Source organism: Rhincodon typus, chromosome 8, assembly GCF_021869965.1.
Source record: "Rhincodon typus isolate 14 chromosome 8, sRhiTyp1.1, whole genome shotgun sequence".
Lineage (NCBI taxonomy): Eukaryota > Metazoa > Chordata > Chondrichthyes > Orectolobiformes > Rhincodontidae > Rhincodon > Rhincodon typus.
In genome coordinates this window covers 43,950,492-43,970,800 of record NC_063339.1, presented here as the reverse complement: position 1 = coordinate 43,970,800, position 20,309 = coordinate 43,950,492, and the positions used below count along the sequence as shown (strand labels likewise).

The window sequence follows — 20,309 nt, the reverse complement described above, 5'->3', positions numbered from 1 at the left end:
TGCTAGACTGGATCTGCAATAGGTGACTTCATCCTTACCAATCTGCTGGCTGCAGATGCATCCGTCCATGACACTATCGCTACGAGTAACCATGGCACAGTCTTTGTGAAGACAAAGTCCTGTCTTCACAAGAAGAATACACCCCATCATCACGTTAAATGGACAGACCTCAAACAAATCTAGCAACTCAAAACTGGGCATCCATAAGGTGCTGTGGGTCATCAATAACAACGGCATAATCAACACAATCTGCAAACTCAGGGCCCCACACATTCCCCACTCTACGATTATGATCAGGCCAGGGGATCAACACTGGCTCAATGTAAAGTGCAGGAAGTTATATCAGGAGAAGCAATAGGCATTCCTAAAAATGAGGTGTCATCCTGGGAAGCGACAAAGCAAGCCTGCATGTGTGCCACACAGCATAAGCAGCAAATAATAAACAGAGCTAAGCGATTTCACAACTAACGGATTGGATCTAAGCTCTGCAGATCTCCCACATCCAGTCATGGATGGTTGTGGACAATTAAACAACTCACTGGAGGAGGCTCCACAAATATGCCCAAGGCCAATGATGGAACAGTCCAAAACATCAGTACAAAAGATAAGGCTGAAACACTTGCAACAATCTTCAGACAAAAGTGCCGCGTGATCCACCTCAGCTGCCTCCAGCATTACAGATGCCAGTCTTGAGCCCATTCAATTCACTCCCCGGTGATATCAAAAAAAACAACTGAATGCACCAGATATTATGGACAGCCAATTCTCCGGCACACAGAAGAGTTATATAGATTTGAAGCATTAACTGTGTTTCTCCTGGCACAGATACTACCAGACTTGCTGAATTTAGTGCATGATTAGTGACTTGTCTCAGTGCCAAAACATCACAGCAACAGAATCTATAACATTCTACGCTTTATCCTTTGTCTTCAATGATAATAACCCATTGGCTTTCTTGAAAAACACACACTGCTCAAACTGTTTTTTCCCCTGAGAAGTGTGTGGTTTGTGTGTATTTTGGGAACATTTAGGAGGGATATATGTTTCAACTACTACATTACTGACCATGTATCTTAACCAATTATGGTATCTTCACTGAAGAAGTTCTGTTTTGATAATAAACTCAATAATTATGTTTATTAAGAAACTTGTTTGATAGATCTTGTTTGAAACCTGACATAGAGAAGGTATTTCATTGGTCAGCTTGATTATTTGAGGAAGTGCAGTCGTGGGATTAGAATGACAGCGTACCCCTTCAGCTTTGGTGTTAACACGTACACACACAATATACTTTGCTCAATTTTATTTATTAGGTCAGCAAACATAAAGTTTGGTCAATCTATACACATGATCAATTCCTTAATTTTAAGTCACAGAACTGGCCCAGATTTTCAGATTAGAGTCAGACTGGGTTTGATTGACCATTTCTCTCCATTTGTCACCTATTTATCTATTGACGGTTTATCTGGCTAGATTTCAGAGTCTGGCCACTCCCAAATGCATGCGTCAGTGGAAACCGGGGAGAGTTCCACTTGTCACAGGAGCAGACTGGCAAGTCAAAACTCACTCCTTTCTTATTGTGCTTATTGCTGGATTATTCAAGGCTCCAAAGTCACCATGACAGTGAATGAGGAAAGGTAAACGTTTGGGATGGGAGGGAAATGGGTAAGAGAGTGGGTAGCTAATATATGAAGGTGATAGGGGGGTGGGGGTGGGGGTGGGGGTTTGGTCATCGCCAGGTGGTTTAGGGGGTACAGTGGCAGGTAGGTGAGACGTTGAGGGGCATTTGAGTTGGAGGTGGGTCTAGGGGCAAGGTGCCAGTTGGCTGAGGCAGAGCTGGGTGCCAGCTAACTCGATGAATGCTTCGAGTAGTTTGCGTAATGACGCAGGATGGTTATCAGCCTGGCAGGATCAGGCTGGGATTGTGTGGAATGTCAGATTGAAGGGGACCCTAAGGATTGGAGAGCGTAGATGGGGGTGGCAGTGATTAGTCAGGGATTCAGTTTAATAGTTACCCAGAAGTTAGAGTCGGTTTTTAATCCTCCAAACTTTCCTGGGGAGCTATTAAGCTTAGGTGAGTTGGAACCCTCTGAATTCTGAATTCAAAGAGCATCTTTTTGGAGTGCTCCAGATACAGGGGATTTACCGATCAGAACTTTGAATTTCCAGGGCATTCCCTTTAGAGTTAGCTGCATTGGAATTTCTGCGTGGTCCTGGCACAACTAACATATTGCTGTCAAAGGAGCACTCTGGCCATTGGAAATTCTGGGCCATTACTGCACTCAGATATTCAGTCACACAAGGCATATTTGGATGATGCTACATTTGGAAAACACTGAAGTCATGGTACCATGATGGGCTACACAAAGTTACAAAGCTTCATACATTACAGAAAAGAATAGCTGTGGTGGAGTCAGCTCTAGCTGCAATAATCTGAGGACTTTGGATGAACAAATGCATTGCTATTTAAGCTGTAGGTGGAGTACTGTGTGTAGTTGCAAAGATATGAAAGTATGGGAAGATATGCAGCATAAATTCACTGAAATGATGCCAGGTTTCATTTCCAATTATTAAGATAGGATGTTCAAGGTCTTATAGGGTTAACAATAAAGATAAGTAATAACAAATTGATTGTATTGGTTGATAAATTACTAGAGCAGACAAGTTTAAATGCAAACACAAGAAAAATAGGGGGTGGAAAAAAATATTGTGTGAAATGTGACCTTCATAATCATGAAGAAAAGTCTATGAGTTATTGTGAAAGCAATTAGATATTGCTTGAAAAAAGGGAGCATTAAAGAGTAATGAAACAAGTACAAAGTGGGAAAAGTAAGCCATTTCATTTGGGGAAAATACTGCCATTGACTCAATGGTCTGGATGGCCTGTTTTTACAACTTCCTGGATTCTCCGACAAATTTAGTGACAGCAGTATTGCAAATAATAAAATGTTTCATTCTAAATTTGGGAATCCATCAGAATACTCAATTACGTTACAGCTTTCTAATCAATCCAAATCAACCATTAGTTTCAATAGTAAATAATTAACTGAAAAATATAGATGGATATATTCAGGAAGTGCTGGTAATAATATTCAAATAACTTTTTGGCATTTACATCACGAACACTGCATGTAGATCAATTTCACCATAGATGGAAACCTTCGTAACATCTTGCAAAGTTTTATAACGATGCTGGAACTCCAACAAATGTTGATTGTTCACAGCCACCTTATATTGGTTTGGTTCACCAAGAATCAGAACCTGGAGAAATTAAAAATAAATTAATTTTACAAACATAACTTCTCTTTGTTGAATACTCACAGTTGAATTCAATTTTATTTCAATTTGCTGTGTTAAAGGACCAATATACTCCATTTAGATCCTTCCAATCTTCCATTTAAAAGTACCCAGCAATGTGGATAATGGCCCAAGTAGATGCTGTCCATGAAAGGCAGAACAAATTTGATACTCTTATCAGTCTACTCTCAATGATCAGCAAAGGGAAGGGAGGTTGTAGACAATGCCAATAAACACCTGCTTAGCAATAACCTGCTCACTGCTGCACAGTTTGGGTTCCGCCAGAGCCACTCAGCTTCTGACCTCATTACGGCTTTGGTTCAAGCATGATCGAAGGGACCGAATCCTAGTGGGGAGGCAAAAATGACTATGCATGACACGAAGACAGCATTTTGGCAGAGTCTGGCATCAAGGAGACCCAGCAAAACTGGACTCAGTGGGAATCAGGGCGAGAACGTTTCAACTCCTCACTGGTGACATTCCCTCTGTCAGAAAGTCGAAAGTGGGGAAGATTGCTGATTATTGCACAAGGCCAACTCCTCTGATACTGAAACAGTCTATGTCCAAATGCAGCAAGACCTAGACAACATTCAGCTTTCACCTTCATATCAGGCAAGACTTTTTGTACCATGCAGGAGCCCACGGCCCTTTCAATGCGGCTCTTGGGTCTTTGGATGTTTCAGCTTTGAGACAGCTACAGCTATATTAGAATCTGCTCTGAGGGGCTGGCATAAATGTGTAATGACTCCAATATATAATGAAAGGGCAGAGTTGCACAACAGTCGGTCCTAGAAAATCCCTAGAATAACAGCTTCCTATGCTCAGTTTCAGATCTTTTATCTGCACTAATTTAAAAGAAAATTAAGGCGCACTTGTAACACTTCCTCAGGGATAGTGTTGCATTTCACTGGGACCCATCAGGAATAGGAATATTTCACTTACTTCAAATCGTTCTCCATATTTGAACGGAAACTTTGGTGCATCCCTTTCTTCTCCACCCCAAGCATTACCAATCCTGCAATTACGAACCATTACTTGATGAAAGCCAGCCTCCCTAAAACGAGCGCTGAAATGAAACACAATATCCTGGCCAGAGTACACATCAATGACAAATCTGTGAAAATAAAATTAGAGAAACATTAAGCGGAACTTACGGCACAGAAACCGCTGCTTCATCTAAATAGATCAACCCAGCATCTACTCTCCACCTAAGCCTCTTCTGACCACTTTTCACCTAATCTGATCAGAATAACCCTACGTCATTCTTCATTCAACTAACTGGGAAACTAGCAAAAATTTTCTGATTGATATTGAATGAAGAGAGTGTTGCAGTTTAGTGACTGTCCTGAGAAAGGTGGCACATCATGAACTTACAACACTTCCCTGACATCATGGACACCAACTCCACCAATCGTCCCAACCCTGACGGCAGAAATCTGCCTCAGCTTTTATCTCCCCACCAGCGCTCCCCATTAGGAGCAAAGCAGTAATGGCAAAAAAAACCCCTACTACTATGATAATTCATATTGTAAATTGACATTTACAAGGCACCTACATTAATTTTCACCAATATTTTTCTCTTCACATACCTGTAGAAACATTTACAGTCAGTTCTTATGTTTCCCACAAACCTATGCTCATACTCTATTTACTCGTTCTTAATCAATCCCTTGGTCCTCTTTTGCGGATTTCTAAACCGTTCCCAACTCTCGAGTTCATTGTTTTCTTTTAGCAATTTTTATACCTTGTTTTCATTTAATACAGTCTTTAACTTCTAAATGTGTTTATTTAATGAACGAATATATCTTTCACTCGAATTACATATCTGAGGGAGAACAAAATGAAGCAATCTGTCTCTTGTAAAGTCACAATGGTTTATATTTCAGCATTGTGTGTAAAATTGCGAGGTAAAAAAGTGAAAGCTGGGCAGTTATATTGAGTCCTGAAAACGCACTGGCAGAAAACAAAGCAAAGTCTCAGACATTGTGAAAATATATAAAGAAGAACAGGATAATGAAAGAAAGAGGAGGACTAATTGGAAACCAAAAATTCACCTGCATGTAGACATGAAAAACACAGGGTATGATTGTCAATGAATACATTGCTTTGGCCTTTACAAAAGAGGGGAATGATGCAGAAATTAATCAGATTGAGTGTGAAAATTGGATGGGATTAACCCAGTGAGAGGAAATATTTGAAAAGGCACGGATTAGTTAGGGACATTTAAATGGACTTATTAAGGTCACGTCTCATTTGTGTGTTTGAATATTTTTCTGGGGAGGTAATGAGAAGTGTCGACGAGGACAGTATGTTTGATTTTTTTTCACGGACTTTAGCAAAGCCTTTTGAGAAGATTTCACGTAGCAAACTAGTCAGGATATTAAAAACTTATTAGATGCATTGGCAAGTGACAAATTAGATTCAAAATCAGCTCAGTAGCAGGAAGCAAAGAAGGGTCTAGGCCCGAAACGTCAGCCTCTCTGCTCCTGTGATGCTGCTTGGCCTGCTGTGTTCATCCAGCCCTGCACCTTGTTGTCTCAAATGATAATGGTTGACAGGTGTTTCAGTGACAGGAAGGCTATTTCTAGGAGCATTCTGGGGGTTCTTGCGGCATAGTGGTAATGTCCCGATCTCGAAGCCAAGTTCCACTTGCACCAGAGTTATGTACGTAACATCTCTGAACAGGTTGATTAAAAATACCCTGATGAGCATTCTGCGGGGCTCAACACGAAGTTGATATTTTTAAACTCAACCTGTTCAGACATGTTAGGACACACACCTGGGAAGCTTGGCCCAGAGACAGGGACATGGCCACTGCACCCCAAGATCCTTCTCAGTGTCAGGTTATGTCTTTTTATGGCACATGTCAATGACTAAGACTCAATGATGCTCCATTTAAGAAAAAGATTCAAGATGTTCGCGGATGGTACGCAACTGGCTGTAAGGAAGAAAGCTGCAATCTGCAGCAGGATATCCATATGCTGGTCTGGTGGGCAAAAATGTGGCAAATGGAATTCAATTCAGAGAAGTGTGAGGTAATGCCTTTACGGAAGGGGAACAAAAGGAACAGAATAGACAGCAAAAGGCAGCACACCGCACAGGAACGGACGGACCTGGATTGCATGTCCAAACTTCTCTGCATTAGATATCGTGGCCTCAGATATTCTTCAGGGACATTTACATGAGAATTTCCTTGGACTGTTCACTTGCACATCCATTGTTGTAGGGATTCACACAAAACACATGAAAACAGGAGAAATGTACATGGCTGCATAGAAATGAATGTACAGCCTTTAAAAGCCAGTTCTGGCTGAAGATTGAAGAAGTATGTGGGGAAGTCAGCATCTGATTAAGGAACTATGATTTGCTGACTTAGCTGAATATCAGCTAACTCAACTTCTTATCTCATCACTGCCTTTCTGTAAATGTGTAACACAGGTGGTAGCTAAACCATACACTAGGACAAAATAGGGATAGACAAAGAAAAGGCTGTAATTTCTTGGAAACAGACTTCCAAACCCTCCTGGATAAAGTTAAACTCAAGCGACACAGACCATTGGGATGTCCATGCCAGGTGACCACAAAAATACTAGTCGTCCGATGTGGAGAACGTAGCACTGGCAGGAAGTGCCAACTCCACACTCCTGGGAGTGCGAACCAGTGGCACAAAAATTCAATGACATGATTAGGAAGTACAAATTATTGCACCTACCACTTTCCACATCTCTCTTCTGACTAGTACACTCTTCAGGCTCAAAGGAAGAGTTAAGTAACTAAACTTCTGTTATGCTCTCAAATAATTAACATATTAACTAAAGATCCTATGGATTATGGCTATCCGTGGACGTGCTCACTACCACCCCAGACCCCTCAAGATTTGAATGTCAATTACCTGCAATGCACAAAAGGCTACAGAAGGATTTGGACAGGTTTAGGAGAGTGGGCAAAGAAGTGGCAGATGGAGCACAACGTGGGAAAGTGAGAGGTCATGCACTTTGGTAAGAATAAAAGCATGGACTATTTTCTAAATGGGGAGAAAATTCAGAAGTCTGAGGTGCAAAGAGACTTGGGAGTTCTAGTCCAGGACTCTCTCAAGATAAACTTGCAGGTTGAGTCAGTAGTCAGGAAGGCAAGTGCAATGTTGGCATTTATTTTGAGAGGACTTGAATATAAAAGCAGGGATGTACTACTGAGGCTTTACAAGGCTCTGGTCAGGCCACATTTGGAGTACTGTATGCAGTTTTGGGCCCCATATCTCAGGAAGGAGGTACTGGCCCTGGAGCAGGTTCAGAGGAGGTTCACGAGAATGATCCCAGGAATGAAAAGCTTAACATATGAGGAACATTTGAGGACTCTGGGACTATACTCATTGGAGTTTAGAAGGATGAGGAGGGATCTAACTGAATCAGGGAAATAAGACACAAATTTCTTCCTTGTTGACTCTGATGATCATGATAAGGAAGATGAAGGAACTCCTGGGGCCTGGTACTGCCTATTTTCTAAACTCTTGAACGTCACTTTCTGTATCAGCTGCTTTATCACATCCACACACTGGCCAGACTTTTACTGGGACAAAATTAGACAGCATCAGGAAGGATATGACGCAACAAAATACAAGGAGTTAGGAGTGGCATGTACACACAGCTGCACCAAACTCCCAGCACAGGAGAAAACTGCCCACAGCTTTGTGGTCATGAGATCCTAAATATAAAAGAGCTTCTGATTGAAGGGCAATGTAGCATCATGTAGGCTTTAAGATCAGTATCCAAGGGTGTGCAGCAACATCAGTGGTCAGTCTCTCGTATATACAAAATATACATTTTTGGCATCAAAGCTTTTTGTACAAGGGATATTAATAGAGCAAATAATAAGTTCATTGCAGCTATAGAAAACCGCCATAAAAAGTGCACTGGAATTGGTTACTTCCTTATTTCACCTCCTAGAAGTTCCAATGGCAGCTCTAGTGGCAACAGGAGAATGAATGAGCAACACTACAACAAAGTGGTGTGAAGGGGTGAAGGCGGAGGAGGAGAAGGATTAATTTAGCAGCTTTCTACATGTATTAACTCACATAGGACAAAAGATCTTAGCCCTAGAGTAGGAACAGCTCAGAGAGCAGCCATTCAGCTTCTCCGTCTGTGTGGGCTCTCTGCAATTGTCACTCAGCTAACCCCACTCCCCTGCCATTTCACTCATCTCCAGAATCATTTTTTGTACATTCTTTTCTGCTGGAAACAGTCCCATCCCTCCTCAATGAGGGAAACACAATTCCAAAAACATTTTCTTTTAATATAATTCCAAAGCAAGGAAATTATTTCCTGTCTCTCTTCAACACACTGAAAAGTTCTTTTTGCTTTTAATTCCCTCATCTCTCTCATGCTTACTCCTTCAGCTTATCCAATCAGGCCCCTACCCACCTGCTGGGAATACACGAGAGGAGTTGAAAACCAAAAGCATCATTAGTGTATTTGAACTAGTTTAGTGTTCTAGTGGTACTGGGTTAGAGCATGCTGCAAAGATTACAGCTGGAGAACATTGATTATACATCCATGCATAAAGGAAAAGGTGGAAACATTTTCTCTCTCGCACACAAGTCATAGTCAAACATGGCAGTCAAACAGGAAGCAGGATAACTCCTCTCAGCAAACCTGCAGAATACAGAATCTTTAAATCAACTGTTTAACTTCCACAGTCAACGCTACCATAATCACCCAACTTAACAGCCACTACATTTCACCACTACTCTCAAGGATTAAAAAAAAGACCAATTTGTATGCCCTTTTTAACTGGTATCTTTTTTATTAATTTCTTGTTTCTAATCTTATGTGTATATTGCGGTATTTTGTATTTCCTTGCATTTTTTTTTAAACTAACAGACTCACTCTTTGATTAACTTAAGAAAGTCTACTTCTTAAAAAATAAGAATACAATGGAATTGGGAAAGATATCCATGAGGAAAGGGACCCTTTGTTTTGTAAACCTTCTTGAAACCAGCTGGCTGAATAAAGAGGATGATCTAATTCCTCGCTCCTCACCTGGCTCACTTGCAGAAGGCAGAGAATAGGAATATAAAGATTTATTTTAAGGATGGCAGCTGGTGACAAGTGGAGTTCCACAGGGGTCAGTGTTGGGACCACAACTATTCACGTCATGCGTTAACGATCTGAAAGAAGGAGCTGAGAGCACTGTCGCTGAGTTTGCAGATGATACGAAGATAGGTGGAGAGACAGGTAGTATTGAGGAAATGTTGCAGAAGTGGTGAGGTTACAAAAGGATATAAACAGGTTAAGAGAATGGACAAAGAAGTGGGAGATGGAATGCAATGTGGGAAAGTGTGAGGTCACGCACTTTGATGGGAGGTATAGAGGCGTAGACCATTGTCTAAATGGGGAAAGGCTTCAGCAATCAGACTCCCAAGTCCCTTTGTGCTTCAGAGTTCAGGATTCTCTTCAGGTTAACATGCACGTGGCAGTTAGAAAGACAAAGAAATGTTCGCATTCATTTCAAGAGGGATGGAATACAAGTGCACGTTAAGATGGTACACAAGGATGAGGGGGAGATCTCATTGAAAGCTATAGAATACTGAGAGGCTTGAATACAGTGGACTTGGAGAAGATGTTTCCACTGGTAGGAGAGACTAGGATCTGAGGGCATAGCCTCAGAGTGAAGGGATGACCCTTTACAATTGAGATGAGGAATTTCTTCAGCCATAGGGTGGTTAACCTCTGTCACCTACTGATGATAGAGGGGGCTGTGGAGGCCAAGTCATTCAGTATTTAACACAGATGGTTAGGTTCTTAATTCAGCAGGTGATCAAAGGGTATGGGGAGAAGGCAGGGAATGGGTTTGAGAAACATAACAGCCATGATCAAATGGCAGAGCAGACTTGATGGGCCGAATAGCTTAATTCTGCTTCTAGATCTTATGGTCGAAGCTGCGCCGTAGCACGATGGCTCAGATGGTCTGTGCCACCAATCAGCACGCAGATGCAATGACTTCTGGGTCTAGGAGCTGCTGTCATACATGCAGTGACCAGAAAAGTTAGAGGGATGTAGCCCATTAACCTCTATTTGCACTATTACTTCACATATTTTGTCTCAAATACTATGTGAATTAAAGTAAAGAGCTACTATTTTTGCCTTTTTACTGCGTTTTCTCCTTTAACGCTATTTGCTGTATTTTTCACATTTGTCTCACTCTGGGTATTTTTACCCAAGTAGCTGCCTTACAATGCTGCTATTTGCTTTTGCTTTGTAAGCCTATACAGCCCGTCTCCAGAACCTTACACCCTTCCTATTTAGTTTAAAATCCTCTCTGCAGCCCCCACTATTCAGTTCATCAACACACAGGTCCAAACATGGATCAAGTGAAGCCCATCCCACCAGAACAGCTCTCTTTTGCCTCATTACTGGTGTCAGTGCCACATGAACTCAAAGCCATTCCTCCCACACCAACCTCTGAACCATTTAGTTAACTCCTTGACAGTATTTACTCTTTGCCAGTGGCTTGGAAAGTATTCCAGAGATTAACACCTTGGAGGTTCTGCCTTTTAATTTAGCTCCCAACTGTTCAAATCATCTCAGCAAGATCTCCTTTCCAGTCCTATTTATGTCCTTGGTTTCCAATTTGGACAACAACAACTGGATTTCGCCCCTGTATTTACAGCACCCCCAAGGAGGCTATACAACCCAAATTTTCTCATGCTGATCGAAGATCTGATGACACTTATCCCATCTTTCAGCTTTTGGCTTAAAGCTATGGAGGCTATGGTCACATAACTGAATATCTAAATTTGCCCAAGTGTACCAAGAGTTTCTGATTCAACCATCCTTTCAGGTATTGAGTTCCAGACTACCACTCTCAGTGGAAATAATTCTCTTGAACTCTCCTCTTAGCCTTCTACCACTTACCTTAAATCTTCATCCCTCAGTTATTGAGCACTCTACAAATGGAAGAAATACATTCCTATCCACCCTATTAATGCTCCTCCTAATCTTATACATCTCTCTCAGATCCTCTCTCAAGCTTCGCTACTCCAAAGAAAACAATTCCAACCTATCCAATCTTTCCTCATAGTGTAGAAGAAAAACATGCAAAAAATGGAAAACACGAAACGTATGTGTATTGGAAGGCAGTTAAAAAATATTGACACCTGACACTATTCAACAAAAGCTTATTGAAAAGTGGAGTAGCTTCCAGAAACTGCTGTCCACTATTTGTGCTGCTGCCTCTCATACAACCTTCACGATCTGACAGCCACTGAAAGCCTATCATTCCACTGATCAGTGCAGACATAAATCCAGGGCTAAAAATTCCAGAGTCCTGCTCCATGGTCAAAATGTGACAGAGTAAAATTTACAAATTTCTCTTGTTGTAGATTCTGTTCTCTTTGCAAAGACTGGGTAATTTCAATGTTAGGCAAAACACATCGTACGTTTGCGTGTACAAAGTGGAATTTTCCTGATCAAGGCTCAGAATGTTGCGGTGTTGCCATGCCAATGAATAATGGAGGGAAGGCACAAATAAGGCCTAATGGAATGCAAGCCATTGTTCAACCTGTCATTCAATCTGCAGAGATCAGTAAGGAATTTTACTGTGAAGTTTTTCAGGTTTGAAGGCCTCTGGCAGTTAAAAGTTTTGTGCCCTTTCTTTGGGCCTCACATCAGTTCCATTTCACTCAGAAGCCACTCCTCTTGAAAATGGTAGGACAGAAAACACAGCCAGAATTCAACTTCCAAATGATTTCCTGGTCCTGCAACTGGAGTTCCATCCAGGATTTCCAAGGGCCAAAATTGAAATCAAGACTAATGGTCAAGTTCAAATATCAAGAGTGGCTAAGAGAATAAAAAATTACAAAATCACAAAATCCACACAAATGTGTTCTAACAAAAACAAGCACCTGCAGGTGGTGTAGTCCTCATATTTTTAATATCATGTGGGGAACAAACAATTGGCTAATACCCTCATACAAGCTGGAAGTGTACTATTGGTGCAATGTTAAGTAAATTTTAAAAAGGTTTCAGCCATATCAAAAAAAAACTTACTTTTCAGCATTCATTTTGACAGTTCCAACTATCTTGACCATTCTCTGTGGCTGCCAACCTCCTGGTATAGGAAGATCATAAGGCACTGGCTGGAAATATCAGGTGAAAACAAAAAACATGAAATTGGAAATAGAAAGATTCAAGAGTTGCAATTCTATCAATATTCCATTTACGCCACAGAATTTCTAGTTTTACAGTCTGCCAAATACATCCCATTAATGCGCCAGTCTGCATTCAGACACTAAATAAAAGCCAACGTATGTTGGAGTTTTTAATCAGATTGGCAAAGTAATTTCTTTAACACTGAAGGAAGGTGCATGCACATCGTTTAAGATTAGAAAATGTCCAATTGGCAGGCAATGCAAATGGTCCCAGTGTGTTTCTACCCCAAAATAAAATGACAAATCCAGCTGCAAGCACAATTCTCTCCTCCCTTTCCAATAATAAAATGACTCATCCCACCTGTATTGCTCTGTTCATCATACAGTGGCACACCTTTGTGACCATAATTCATGCCTAATTCCAGATAGCCAATTAAGTGCAAGAGAATATTTCCAACACAAGAGAGGTCCAATAAAATATCTTCATTATCTTGAAGGGTTTCTCATAACTATAGCTTCCTTTCCTAACAGCATTCTGGGTAAATCTATGTAGTACATTCTTAACGGGCTAGATTGCTTTGTACAGTTAATAGTGAGAACAACACTCATCATTTCTGAAGTACAAATTAGACTGCAGCTAAATATGATGTTAAACATGGAAATTGGGAAGTTGCTGTCAGTTTCCCTGTTTCTCCAGAAAGTGCACCATATTGTTATCTTGCTGAGGCACTTACATTGAAAGAAATGCAAGTGTGAATTTGCGGTGTGTGCTACGTATATCCAGTTAACTCACAGAAATTAGGGCATGACTATTTCAGTACAAGTGAAAAGTTGGAATTTAAAAAAATCTTAATTACTGCTAAACAACCTCTTTATTATGATATTTTGTAAGTACTCAATTGATCACAAGATGCCAAAGAAATCAATCCTTTTCTTTCCTTTAGTATTAAAAACGAACTTTTAAAAGTGTGGAGGATCATTCAGAACTTTCATCAGGCTTATTTACACAAAGAACAATGCAACTTACTACAAAAGGGAATAGCTGGAGTGGATAGCATGGATGCATTTAAGAGGAAACTAGACATGCATTTGGGGGAGAAGTGAGGGAAGAATTAGATGAGGAAAGAATGGTAAGGCAACTCGGGTGGAGAATAAATGACGACATAGATTGACTGGGAGGAATGACCTGCTTCGCAGTGTGTAACTTATATATTATTTCAGATCTTAATTACTGTTGGATTTAAAAACAGCGTTTTAATTTGTATTTGCCTTCATCCAATCTTTCTCTTCCTCTTACTTTCTATATCCGATTTGACATTGAATTCAATATTCTGTCTATTCCTGGTTTAGACTGCTAACTATTTACTTAACAAATCTACAATTTGATTGGTTAAGGAGATACTCAATTGTTTGTTCTGTTCACACAGGTTTCAGACTCTCTGGGAGAGAGTGTTGTGATGAATTGATTCTTCAGTTAAAGTAAGTTTGAGTGAAAAATATCATAGAAAGTCTGTGGGGAAGTGCAAGCATTCATTCACTACCTCATATATTGTCACATTTCAGTTCTACAACCACTTTGCCACGTCTATTTAAAATCTTCTCAAAATACACTTTTCCAACTCAGCTTACAGTGACTTTTCCTAACTCTTCTGCAACAGCTATTTATCTATTTACTTCCCTCAGCAGCTTTGTGAAGTTTCTTGTAATGTTTTCTAGTTTGTAGTAAGACCAAGAGAATCAAATGGAAATTTGATCCATATTCAAAACGTAGCTAAAAAACTGCACAAGTCTAAAACACTGGCGATTTAAAGATTCTCAATTTCATTTACAGATAGTTCACACTGAAAACAAGTTTTACCACTTCTTGAATTCATAATATGCGCTATTTATTTAATTCAAAAGATCAATACTTACCAATGCAGTGCCTCCTTGACCAGGCTGATTAGGGGCTCCAGGTGAACCAAAAGGAGCAGGCATAGGGGGAGCATATGGGCCTTCTTGTCCAGGCCAGGTTCCAGGCTGTGGGGCTGGCCATCCAGGCTGTGGGGCTGGCCATCCAGGCTGTGGGGCTGGCCATCCAGGTTGTGGATTTACACCACCAGAATGGAGTTTGTTAGCATTTGAAAAATCAGGACCCAAAGCATCTTCCAACTAAAAGATAAAGTGAGATAGTTGCCCAATAGCTCATCTCTTGGTGCATGGAACACAGAAAGACAGACCAGAAAGATCCTCTGTTTAATGCTTTTTCAGAGAAGAGATTTCATCTCATCTGGATAACATTTGGCCACATAAGTTCATTCACATTTAAGATGGAAGGTAACAAGGACAACTAACTTTCCTATTTCCCCGAGTGTGGCAAAGGGTACATATGTTGGCATTGGGCAAGGATGGGAATCAGCTTTGTCCTTGGCTATTTTTGATGACCATATAACTTGCACAGCACAACTTTTATCCATCAAACTTTAAACATAGCTTTGGGGTAAGGCAATCACATCAATGAGTCTGATCCACTTCTTAAATTGAGTTTTGTAAATCAGAACATTCTCAGTCAAATATATGTCCACCATATGAACAAATCCTCTGTCGGAGAATTGAAAAAAAACAAGATCTCCGTATGTTAGCTCATGGAGCATGAACTCAATAGATTGGTATTTACAGTACCATTCCCCACCCCTCCCCATCAAAACCCCTGAGTGCTGCCCTTTCATTCTCATGGAGCTTTGATGACTAATAAATTCTTTAAAAATGACAGTTTGCAACTTTGAAAGGAGAGCAGTGAGGGAGGAGTGCGGAGGAGTGGTGAGGGTGAATGAAATTGGACTTTTGAAAGATGAATGTAGGAGGGAAGACTCTCATCAAGGACTGAATGACCAGACAACATTGAAGCAACACAAATGAGAAAAAAGGAATAGACCCTGTATCAGTGAAAGATGAATAATGTTTGCAGAAGCAATTAATTGACGCACAAATAGTGGGGCCCGGGGGAACCTACATGCTCATAAACATCAAAATTCCATGCTCCAATGACTCTGAATGTGCTGAATTAAATAGATTTAATTACAAATAAGTTGATTTGTTTGTGCTTTTCATAGAAAAATTGACTGGATCAATAATAGGAACTTTAAAACATTGGTAAAGACCTTAAATTCTCAAGATATCAAATTGGAATTTGACAAAAAAAAGTCATAACAACCAAATACGGTCTCCTTATGACCTGAGCATCAAATAATGCGCAATCCACTTGCTAATGTGACACAGGTCTGATTTGTTACTCCTCTGTAGCTCATTCTAGTCAGTACAATCATCAGCTCCTAACCACACCCCACATCCCTGTCTATTTTGGAATGTCCAGTGCTGCTCAGTTCTTGCTAGTTTCAACCTCCCACTACCCTCTGGCGGAACAAGTTTTATTTCTGTCAAATTAACCATTTGATGAGCAGTAGGTCATCTGCTCAGCGGATCACAGCTTTCTCTAATTTTATGTCAGGTAGTGATGGGGTCGGGGGGGGGGGGGGGGGGGGCGGAGGTTGCGTGGAGACGTGGATGGGTGAAGAAAAAAATCATGCAAGATGTAGCCTGCCAATACTCACAGCTGTAATCACCATGATGGAGCACACATGGAAGGCAGAGAAAATCAGCACAAAATTGGAGGAAAAAAGACAAAGGGCATAACAGATTAAATCACTAAAATAGAAAACTTTTTGAAAGTACTTGTAAAGTATTATTTCCACAAAGTCTGCATCAATATCAATTGTTAAGGCTCTGTCTTTTGAAGTTGTACCTGGTGTTTGACTTGGCAGAAATCTACACGTATATACTTACAGATAATTCTTCCTGAAAAACAAAGATGACATGTTAAAATTACTCTGATGCACTTGTATAGTACAATCTGTCTGTAAAGGACGCAAGATAACAGTTTTCAATGTACCTTAGTACACGTGACAGTAATAAATCAAATCAAAATTAATTTTTGCAACTAAGAAATAAATTCTAAATTTTAGAATTGAACTATAACATAAATAAAATTGTGGGCAAAAAACTAGGCTAATAACTTCCAAATATGATAAACATGAAAGTTAATTTGGTCTGTCTTTACTGATAGACTCTCCTTCTCAACCTCTCCCTTAATCTGAGAGATGGTGACTCTCAGATTAAACCGGCAGGCCAATTGCACTTTTACTCTTACTGAAACCATCCCTAGTTTATCGGACCTCATGCATTAGGCTGAAATAAGGTTTGGGACTTGGAGGTTCTATCCTGCACTGCTGACAGGTTGCTCCTTTAAATTGTACTGTTTCCACATAGTGTGCACATCCAGGTCTCTGGTTTAGCCAACAGTGACATGTTGTTGGATAGAATGGGCTTCTTTCTACTGATGTTTAGGACAGCGAGAGATGATTTGATTGAAGTATATAAAATCCTGAATGGTCTTAACAAGGTGGACATGGAAGTTATGTTTCCTCCTATGGGTGAATAGAGCAATGGGAGGACATGGTTTTAAAATTAGATGTCACCATTTGTTGGACAGAGATGAGGAGAATCTTTGTTTCTCAGAAGGCCGTATGACTTTGTAACTCTCTGGTAGTGGAACTGGAGTGCTTGAATATTTTTTAAGGCAGAGATAGACTTTTTTCAGGCAAGGCATTTAAGGGTTATCGTAATAGATGGGAATGTGGAATTCGAAACAAACAGGCCAGCCATAATCCTACTGAACGGCACAGCAGGCTCAACAGGCTGAATTCTGCTCCTAATGTTTGTATTGTCTGACTTCCAGGAGTTCCAACAAACTTTTCTTTATGCAACATTATATACGGTTCTGATCTCTGTAGCACACCTCTCCAGTATAGGTTATTCCATCCTTTCTTCTCAGTGATGCGATAGCACATGAAGACGAACTTCAGTGTTAAATCATCATATCATTAACATCTGCATTTTCATTACATTACCAAAGTTATCAGAGCAACAACAGTTGCAACTGCTCATTTGGAAGGGAGTGTGGGGCAAAAGGGAATTTAACAATCAGCAATCATTTGTTATTTGGAAGCATTCTGTTTTCTTGCACATGGTCAAGGAGAGAGAAAGACAGTGGCTGAAAGAGAAAGAGAGCAATAAATGGAAAGAAAGAGAAACGAGAAGGAAGTATTAAGGACTTCAACTAAAGCTGCACCTCTGCTTGTTTACTGAGAAATGTGGGAAACACAAAGATGAAATTGTGTCCCTGTGTTCTACATTTGCCAGCCAAAGGAAACAACCTCACAGAACCCACCCTGGCAGGCCCCTTCAGAACGTTGTACACTTGAATAAGTTAGGTTAAACCTCTGCTGCAGAATTGTAGCAATTCCAGGCAGCACACTTCAGAAAGCGAATAAACGTAGAGGAGGTCTACTAGGATGCTACTGAGGATGAGGGGTTGTGAAAGTTAGGACTTCATTCCTGGAAACACAGAAGGTTAGATGCTGACATAAGTAGAAGTTTGAAGCTAGGGAGCTTTTGATACTCAAAAGCTAGGTGGGGAAATTTCTCTGCTGAGGGAATCAATAAGTACAAGTTATAGATTCAAAATCATTGGGAAAACATGTGGAGTGGAAAACAGGAGTTAATTTTCACATAGCATTGTTGACATTGGAATGCTGTCTCTGAAAAGGAACTGGAAGATGATTTTACAAATTATATTTTAAAAAGGTACTTAACAGTGAGGAACTTTCAGGGTCACAAATAAATAGCAGGATGTAGAACTAAGCACAACCTTTCTAAAGGCAGCACTGACATGATGGGTCAAACTGGAAATGCAAGGGGACAGAAGGTCAAGCATGAAGGAGGAACATGAAGAAGTCCTTACCAGTCAGGAAATAGTATTGGGGAAAATAATGGGATCAAAACTCAATAAGTGCCCATGGCTGGAGGGTAGCTAATGTAACCCCACTTTTTAAAAAGGAGGGAAAGAAAATGGGGAGTTATAGGCCGGTTACCCTGACATCAGTGGTGGGGACAATGCTAGAGTCAATTGTTAAGGATGTAATAACTTAGCAAGCAGTGACAAGATCGGTCAAAGCCAGCATGGATTCACTAAAGGGAAATCATGCCTGACAAATCTTCTGGAATTTTTTGAGGATGTGACCAGTAGACTGGACAAGGGTGAATCAGTGGATATTGTGCATCTGGACTTTTGACAAGGTCCACACAAGAGATTAGTAAGGAAAATTAAAGCTCATGGTATCGGAAGTAATGTATTGATGTGGATAGAGAACTGGTTGGCAGACAGGAAGCAGAAAGTTGGAATAAACGGGTCCTTTTCAGAAAGGTTGAATGCTGGGACCGCAGCCGTTCACAATACACATTAACACTTCGGATGAAGGAACTGAATGCAATATCTCCAAATTTGCAGATGACACCAAGCTGGGTGGCAGTATGTGCTGTGAAGAGGATGCAGAGTGACTTGGACAGACTGGTCAACTGGGCAAATATTTGGTAAATGCAATGTTAATATGGAATAAAGTGAGGTTATCCACTTTGGTCACAAAAACAGGAAGGCAGACTATTATCTGAATGGTGGCCTTTAGGAAAAGGTGAGGTGCAATGAGACCTGGGTGTCATGGTGGAACAGTTGCTGAAGGCTGGCACGCAGGTACAGCAGGCCGTGAGGAAAGCTAATTGTATGTTGGCCTTCATTGTAAGGGAATTTGAGTATAGGAGAAGGGATGTCTTGCTGCAGTTATACCGGGCCTTTGGTGAGGCCACACCTCGAGTACTGTGTGTAGTTTTGGTCTCCTAGTCTGAGGAAGGATATTCTTACTATTGAGGGAGTCCAGCGAAGGTTCACCAGACTGATTCTTAGGGTGGCAGGACAGGCATATGAAGAAAGACTGGATCGACTGGACTTACACTCACTGGAATTCGGAAGAATGAGGGGGGGAAATCTCATAAAAACATACAAAGTCCCAATGGGACTGGACAGGCTAGACGCGGGAAGAATGTTCCTGATGTTGGGAAAGTCCAGAACTAGGCCTCACAGGAGTAAGCCATTCAGGACGGAGATGAGGAAGATTTTCTTCACTCAGAGCAGTGAACCTATGGAAGTCTCTACCACAGAAAGCTGTTGGGGCCAGTTCGTTAGATATATTCAAGAGGTTCAGGACTTGGCCCTTATGGCTAAAGGGATCAAGGGGTATGGAGAGAAAGCAGGAGTGAGACACAAATCACGTGATCAGCCATGATCATATTGAATGGTGATGCAGGCACAAAGGGCCAAATGGCCTACTCCAGCATCTATTTTCAGTGTTTCTATCCTTACGAGCTGTAAGTTTCTACAATTCTGCCACGCAAGTTTGCTGCAGGAAATGAAATAAAATTAAATTTAACTAAACAGATGTCAGAAGTCAAACAGTCCTGGAGAATATGAAGTGCTAACTAATGTACAATGACAGAAGCTATTCACTAAACAAATGCCTTTAACTCTGCTGGAATGCAAACAGTCCCAGATAGCGAGAATATGCATGTGATAAGCGTCACTGTAAATGTCAACACAGTAAAACTGCACTGCACCTAGTGGTTTGTAGCTACCTTTTTCAAAATGAAAATTATTAGCAATTGTGCTAAGAAAATGCATTCTATAGAAACAGAAATGCAGCTACAATTACTTACGAAAGGCAACAAGTTTAAGATGTAGATCTCACTTCAAGTCAATGATTCAGAGAACAACCATCAGCTTCTGGCACCGAGACACTGGTAATGTTTTAAAAACTGCTAGAAACAATTACAAGACAACAAGGTGCAGAGCTGGATGAACACAGCAGGCCCAGCAGCATCAGAGGAGCAGGAAGGCTGACGTTTCGGGCCTAGACCCTTCATCTGATGAAGGGTCTAGGCC

At 40.7% G+C, this 20,309-nt stretch overlaps 1 protein-coding gene across 3 annotated transcripts in view; it reads right to left on the bottom strand.

Annotated features, from left to right (window-relative positions):
- Positions 1 to 1,288: 1,288 nt before the first annotated feature.
- Positions 1,289 to 20,309, bottom strand: part of lgals3b (lectin, galactoside binding soluble 3b) — a 20,820-nt gene continuing 1,799 nt past the window's right edge. For all 3 annotated transcript variants that reach the window (XM_048599788.1, XM_020516024.2, XM_048599789.1), the window contains exons 3-7: positions 16,265 to 16,276; positions 14,357 to 14,593; positions 12,342 to 12,430; positions 4,240 to 4,411; positions 1,289 to 3,261 (exon numbers count right to left, since the gene is read on the bottom strand). In XM_048599788.1, coding sequence (XP_048455745.1) covers positions 3,112 to 3,261; positions 4,240 to 4,411; positions 12,342 to 12,430; positions 14,357 to 14,593; positions 16,265 to 16,276 — 660 coding nt within the window. In that variant the 3' untranslated portion in view covers positions 1,289 to 3,111. The remainder of the gene's footprint in view (positions 3,262 to 4,239; positions 4,412 to 12,341; positions 12,431 to 14,356; positions 14,594 to 16,264; positions 16,277 to 20,309) is intronic.